Source organism: Portunus trituberculatus, chromosome 6 (genome assembly GCF_017591435.1).
Source record: "Portunus trituberculatus isolate SZX2019 chromosome 6, ASM1759143v1, whole genome shotgun sequence".
NCBI classification, from domain to species: Eukaryota; Metazoa; Arthropoda; class Malacostraca; order Decapoda; family Portunidae; genus Portunus; species Portunus trituberculatus.
This window is the reverse complement of record NC_059260.1, coordinates 8332502-8340001: the sequence shown is the minus strand read 5'-3', so window position 1 is coordinate 8340001 and position 7500 is coordinate 8332502. Positions and strand designations below refer to the sequence as shown.

General features: G+C 42.0%; 1 protein-coding gene across 4 annotated transcripts in view; it reads left to right on the top strand.

Moving 5' to 3' along the window:
• The window catches only part of LOC123517149 (neuronal membrane glycoprotein M6-a-like), a 71290-nt gene that overhangs the window by 29089 nt on the left and 34701 nt on the right, over positions 1-7500 (top strand). The window contains exon 1 of one of the 4 annotated variants that reach the window (XM_045277135.1): positions 2104-2566. The exons of the other annotated variants lie outside the window; for them this stretch is intronic. Within the exon in view, the coding sequence (XP_045133070.1) occupies positions 2563-2566 (4 nt within the window). The 5' untranslated portion in view covers positions 2104-2562. Of the gene's footprint in view, positions 1-2103; positions 2567-7500 lie in introns of those variants that run through there. 4 annotated transcript variants of the gene reach the window in all.

Genomic DNA, 7500 nt, shown 5'->3' with positions numbered 1-7500 from the left:
CATGCGAGAGAGAGCTACGAGTACAGTACGCGGGAAATGAGAGAGAGGGAGAGAGAGAGAGAGTTGTGGATTAGGTTGAGGAGTCACGCAACATCCATGGATACGCGCGGAAACACTTACGTATGCTCCGAACCTTAAGTAGATACACTCTTAATGCTCTGGCTGAAATAATAATGGATTGTAAGGGCGTTTATTCTTATTTTCTTTATGGATTTATAGGCAGATTAACAAGAATTTTACATTACTAAGAGGATTAATACTCTTGGGAACCCGGATAATCACTTCTGCAGCCAGTGACAATAGTCGTGGTGAGAGCAGAGCGTTTCAGAATATGGGCCAGTAGTGTGGTATTAATAGTAGCAGCAGCGGCAATAGGAGGAGTGATAGAATATTTATAGTAGCTGCAGCGGCAACAGTATTAGTAGGGTAGAGTTATTATTAGTAGCAGCAACAAAAACAGCAACGGTAGAAGTATACTCAGTTGACAATCGTAGAGGCACAAGCCCCTCCCTCTGAGTCCCTCACGGCGGAGTTTGGCAGGCACTGGGTTCTCTCCCGAGGTGTGGCAGTGTTTGACATTGTTTGGGTGACTCGATAAACTCTGCCGGACGCCTTCTATAGACAGTGGTCTGTTTACCCTTCACGTGTTAAAACATGCTAATCCCTCCACTCTCTCATCCAAAAAGAATGCTTTCCCCACGTACTCTCTCTCTCTCTCTCTCTCTCTCTCTCATTGTGAATGTTACACAAAAAAATTATTTGTAATACAAATACATTTTTTTATATATATAAAAAGGGAATGTCGGCCAAGACAACAGATGATAAAAAAAGTCCACTTGGTTGTCAGCTCCCTTGCAGGTCTGATGGTTAGCCAACAGACAGGGATAAATGTCTTTAAAGCTCCCTCTCAAATTAAGTCAATTCATAGGAAGTTGGAAATACAGAAGCAAGCAGAGAGTTCCTGAGTTTATCAGAGAAAGGTATGAAAGATTGAGAGTGCTGGTTAACTTTGAGTATTTACAGTAATAAAAACACCGTGACAGCAATACAAGGCGTGCTTGACCTGCCATGTGACCCATGGTCCCACCCTGCCGCCCCGGGGCAAGGCAGTCCAGTCAAAGCATAATATTATTTTCTCAGCCAAGCAGAAATTTACAAGCTTTTATTCTTCTCACTCTGTGTCTTCTCATCAAGTACCACTGACATACTTTGGTGTTCAAGTAATAAGACATTTAGTATAGACGGCGAAGGATAGTTTTCATGTAATCAAAGCAAATAGTTTGTGTTGATAAAAAAAAAATAAATAAACAAAAATAAAATGCACGTTTTCCAGTAAACAGGACCAGCTAATAGCGTATGTTTAGTTATCGTGACCTGAGAAGAGCATTATACTAGTATAGCTATATATTGGTGATAGTAGTAGTAGTATTGTGGCAATAGCATCATCATCATCATCAGCAGCAGCAGCAGCAGCAACATCAACAGCACCAGCACCAGTAGAAATAGTAGTAGTAGTAGTAGTAGTAGTAGTAGTAGTAGTAACAGTATATTGTGCTTTCATTGATTAGCCAGTTTGGGCTCCTATCGTGCGCTTTCATTGATTAGGTTGGGCTAGTAAATATCATGCGCTTTCATTGATTAGTTTGGGCTATATTTGAGAGCATCTACATTCTACAGTGTACACATTGACGAGGTGCGCTGGGCTGTTTGCTTGCCTTAGCAGATGAGATTGGGTTACTCTAGGATGCCTTTATCTGAGAGTTTGGGCTTCTTTTCAATTTCTTCTCAGATGTCATAAAATTATCTATGAAGGATGGATTAACGCAAAGATAAATATTCATTAACGACAGCATCGTTTACTACGTACTCCACTTGAAGTCTCTCTCTCTCTCTCTCTCTGACAAAGGGTGCTCGGGTCAGTCAATCACCCAGTTTTCTTCTTCTGTCAATCAGTTTTTCCTCTACCTCTCTCTGTTTATCCTCATAGTATTCTCTCTCTCTCTCTCTCTCTTATGTTCCTCACTCCCACACACACTGAGTCCTGACAGACAAATTGGCAATGCTGGCAACACTGCTCGCCCCGCACACACACACACACACACACACACACAGTCAGTCCCACGCCACTCTTCAAACAGTTTACACGCGTTGCCTTTCACTCCGTCCTTCTCACTCCTACTCGTCGCCACACCACACCACGCCCTCCCAAAGTCAGCCCCAAGCATCTACGCATCCCCAGTGTCCCTTTGAGCCTCGTGGTCGGCTGGGAAAGGCGCCAAATAAGCAAAAAGGAAAGAGTGGCTCAGGTGTTACTCCTGACTCGCTTCTACCTGCGAGAACTTTTTCGTGTGTGGAATGTTTGGTGTTGGCGGCGAAAAGTTGCGGGTTTTCTCGCTTCCGTAAGTTGTTTAAGGAGAGAGGACAGCCACGGGGGCGCACGGGGGTCCAGGTGAGGCCATTCCCTCCAGCGACTGGCCTGGGGGGAGGACACAAGCAGGGGCGGAGGGAAACTCTCGTGTTGGAGGTGGTGGACGAACGTCGAGTGAAATTTCCGACGACAGGATGGGTGAGTGTGACGCTGCTCTCTCTCTCTCTCTCTCTCTCTCTCTCTCTCTCTCTCTCTCTCTCTCAGTTCATTCACTATTTTCCTAATCGTCTCTCTCTCTCTCTCTCTCTCTCTCTCTCTCTCTCTCTCTCTCTCTCTCTCTCTCTCTCTCTCTCTCTCTCTCTCTCTCTCTCTCTCTCAGTTCATTCACTTTTCCTAATCGTCTCTCTCTCTCTCTCTCTCTCTCTCTCTCTCTCTCTCTCTCTCTCTCTCTCTCTCTCTCTCTCTCTCTCTCTCTCTCTCTCTCTCTCTCTCTCTCTCGTTTTATATTAACGGAAACACTTTACCTTACCTGACCTTTTACAAACCACTTACCTCGTTACAACTTACTCGCTCACTAATAATAATAATGATGATGATGATAATAATAATAATAATAATAATAATAATAATAATAATAATAATGGTAATATAGAAGGTACTCACAATTAACACATCTATAGGTGGCAACACAAGGGTTATATTACTTTGCTGCGAAGAGAATAGGTTTTCCCTCACAATGAAAGACAATGAAACAAAACAGTAACAATTAATAGAAAAAAATAAAACTTTCAGTATTGAGTCATGAAAGAAAGACACGTGTTGTATTGTTGTAGTTCAATAAATGTTGCAGAGGACTCGAGGAGGCCTTACCAGTGTTGCTAAAGGCTGTGGGATGGCTAGCCAGTGTTGTAGGAGGCTGTAGGATGCTGGGAAGTGTTATTAAAAGGCTGTGGGATGGCTAGTTAGTGTTATTGAAGGCTGTGGGATGGCTAGCCAGTGTTGTAGGATGCTGGGAAGTGTTGCTAAAAGGCTGTGGGATTGCTAGTCAGTGTTACTAAAGACTGTGGGATGGCTAGTCAGTGTTACTAAGGCTGTGGGATGACTAGTCAGTGTTGCTAAAGGGCTGTGGGATGCTGGAAAGTGTTGCAGGAAGCTGTGGCATGTCGAGTCAGTGTTGCTAAAGGCTGTGGCATGCTGGGAAGTATTGCAAAAGAATGTAGGATGTTAGAAAGTGTTGCAGGAGGCTGTGGGACATCTGGTCAGTGTTGCAAAGGCTGTGGGATGCTGGGAAGTGTTGCGAATGGCTGTGGGATGCTGGGAAAGTGTTGCTAAAGGCTATAGGATGTTAGGAAGTGTTGCAGGAAGCTGTGGCATGTTGAGTCAGTGTTGCTAAAGGCTGTGGGATGGCTAGTCAGTGTTGCTAAAGGCTGTGGGATGGCTAGTCAGTGATGCTAAAGGCTGTGGGATGGCTAGTCAGTGATGCTAAAGGCTGTGGGATGCTGGATAGTGTTGCTAAAGGCTGTGGGAAGGCTAGTTAGTGTTGCAAAAGGCTGTAGGATGTTGCAGGAGGCTGTGGGATGCTGGGAAGTGTTGCAAAGGCTGTAGGATGTTAGGAAGTGTTGCAAAGGCTGTGGGATGCTGGGAAGTGTATTGATCAGAATGCTGTTGGATGCTTAGTCAGTGTTTCAAGACTGGAGAATGCGCTTACATTGGTTGGCGAGTGTTGCGGCGCACTGGGGAGCTTTTATGATGTTAGAGGGTAAAGTTGGTTGAGGGTAACATAGAAATAGGAAAAAAAGGCCCCCTAACTTGCCAGTCCCCTTGCAGGCCTGAAAGAGTCAAAAGGAAGGGATAATTGTCTTGAAACCTCCCTCTTAAGTGTTCAGTAATGGAGGTATAGGAGAGTTGAATGCTCTGGAGATAATTACTGGAAGCTGCAAGAAATTATCAGGCCAACACTTGGTAATCTCTCCTTGAACTGTGCTTACTCATTTCCACCTGTCATACTCATCTGTAAGCGTGTCTTCTCTTTTAACCCCTTCAATACTGAAATACATTTTATACTTTGATATTTGGGTATGACTAGACAGTTTTATTTGCATTAGGAAGGGTCTATGGAGGTTAGAAGATTAATGGCATGAGTCTTCACTGTTCTAATCCCCACATAAATTTCTGAGGCTGTGTAAATTCACCAGATAGTGAGCAGAATAAATATGAAAATGTGTCATAGTAGTTGAGGGGGTTAAAGCTTGACTACCCTGACTCTCTTCCTTTTGTTAGAGAAGCAAAAGAAGGAAGGAAGGAAGGAAATTGGCTTACCTTTGAATATTATTGAGTGTGGCTCTGTCTTTTTTTTCTCGAGATATCCCAAAGTGAAAACAAAGGAAAGGACAAAAAGGGAAAGGGGAAAAGAAGTTAATTTGTACAAAGGAGTTATTTTTTATTGTTAGTACTTTTGTTATGTTGTTGGAAATGGTAGAATAGTACAAGGGAAGTACATGGAAAGGGAAAGAAAATGTTTACTGTTGAAGATTAAGACAAATAGATAAACTTCACATTGATATTAACATGTCTATCTTAAATGAAATGAAAAAAGTACTCTCTCTCTCTCTCTCTCTCTCTCTCTCTCTCTCTCTCTCTCTCTCTCTCTCTCTCTCTCTCTCTCTCTCTCTCTCTCTCTCTCTCCTGAAGTGACTCACACTCCCATCATTCAATTTAGACACTTCTCATGATTTTAAAATGAGGGAAATCAAAGCAATCATCATAACGTACTTTTCATCCTTGTGACCTAGTGGTGGTGGTGGTGGTGATGATGGTGGTGGTGGTTGTGGTTGTGGTCAGGAACATACCTACTCATTGTTGTAAAGTTAAGGTTAGGTTGACTGGGTTAGGTTAAGCTGTGGTAGGTTAAGTTAGATTGTTACATTTGGTTCAGAGACATATGTAGTACAAACTTCTGTGTAGAGTATTGTATAAGCCTAGCAGGGCCAAAGCTTCCTTCTTTTCTTATGTTCTTTTATTGGATAGTGGAGAAGGTATATAGACTTTGGGGTCCAAGGGGTCTCCAAGTGCACAGGTTTGAATCCTGTCCACGATCTGAGTGTAGGCTGGGCTTCCTCATTTGGGGCAGTGGTTTCCTAGTAGGTGGGCTTTGAGATAGGAGGTACACCAAAAAAGTATCCCCTTTAGCCCATAAATTCCCATGAAAAGCCCATATGGTATAAAAAAGAAGATTTAAATGGGGTGTATCAGCTGTATGTCTGTTGGAAAAGATGGGTTTTTGAAAGAAGGGTGTGTAATTTTGTAGTTCTGTGGTTAGTGTATTGAAAAGTCTTTGTGATGCTAGTGAGGAGATGGAGAATTAAATGCTTAGTGAAGGAGATGAGATCAGAATGCCATGTTTTAAGGAAGTCCAATGCTAAAGTTTGGTAAAGGAAGACTTGGGTAATATTGTAGTTCATTGGTTAGTGTATTGTGGATTAGTGAGAAGGTGAAGGGGAGTTGAATGCTTAGTGGAGCAGATAAGGAGATGAGAATAGTGTGTTTCAAGTATGGATGCAACACAAGAATGGAGGAGAGAAAGATTTCTTTGATAATTTAGAGCACTGATGAACCCATGGCAGTTTGTTGGATGAAGAAGAATGTAGATGAGGAAGATATGGCTGACTAATGGATGAGATAAAGGGATTTGAGTGATGTATTTCAAGTAGTTGTGTGATTGTAACAGTGGGAGTTATGAAAGGAAGTCTTGTAATGATGTTTGAATGGGCAGTGTGTTGCAAAGTTATAGCATTTGTTTAGTGGAGATAAGGGAATTGAAATGCTCAGTGGAGGAGATAAGGCAGTCTGAATGATAAGTACATACATATTTCAATTACTACTGTTGGAGTGGTGGCATTAGGCAAAGACTTATCTAATAGGACAGTTAATTCCAAAGCTGTAGTGAAGGATTATAAGGTCTGTTCATTGAGGAGATAAGGAGGTATACTTAATGCTTGGTGTGGAAGATAAGTTAATCCGAATGGTGTATTTCAAGTGTAGATACAACAGTGGGATTTAGGAAAGAAAGTCTCATTTAATACTGTGTTGATGGCTGACTGGGTTTCAGAAGGTCATAAGGTTTGGCTAGTGCTGGAGGTGAAGGAAAGGTGAAATGCTGCTCTGCAAGTAATACACTGCCACAATTACCACTTTCCTACATTATGGTGAAGCAGGCAGGGAAAAAACTCATCTTCTTATCAAACAGCAGAATGTCATAAGGTTTGCTTAGTGCTGGAGGTGAAGGAGAGGTGAAATGCTGCACTGTAAGGAATACACTGCCACAATTACCACATTCCTACATTATAGTGAAGCAGGCAGGGAAAAAAACTCGTCTTTTTATCAAACACAACTAAGATTTTTTTTGTGTGTTGGTGATTATCTGTAATTTTTTTTGTTTATTTTTCATATATGCATGTAAATGAGTTTAAATAAGTGATTATGAAAGGTGGAGCAACAGGTTTGAGGTGTTGTCTGAGGGAAATCTGTGAAGCACTAGAGACACTTTACTGTTCTATGCTTACAACAATACTTTTTTTCTAATGCATGAGAGAAGCCAGCTAAGGGCAACAAAATATTGAAAAAAGGACCCATTTGAGTGCTGGTTCCCTAAAAGAAGAGTAAAAAGTTAGCCAAAATTAAGGAACTAATACATTTACCAACAAATATCCATAACAATTCACTTACTTGGCTGACATTGATAGAGGTCAATGTTTGGAGAAAGCCTTTGTTAACGTGTGCTGTACAGGAAATGTCATGGTCAGGCTTTGCTATTATGTGTGTTTATGTACATGTAGAGATGGCTTCCTGTGTGATAAAGCAGCCTTCCTTCCTTTCCTTGCCTTAGTTAAAGCCACACGTCAAGTAAATGTCACAGGCCAGAAGTTATAACGTGTTAATGAAGCCACACCTCCTTTGTCAGCCACACCACCACCACTGCCTTCTCATCCACACTATCCATTTATACATGTCTATAGGTCTCTTACACTCTCTCTTTCTCTCTTTCTCTCTCTCTCTCTCTCTCTCTCTCTCTCTCTCTCTCTCTCTCTCTCTCTCTCTCTCTCTCTCTCTCTCTCTCTCTCTCTCTCTCTCTC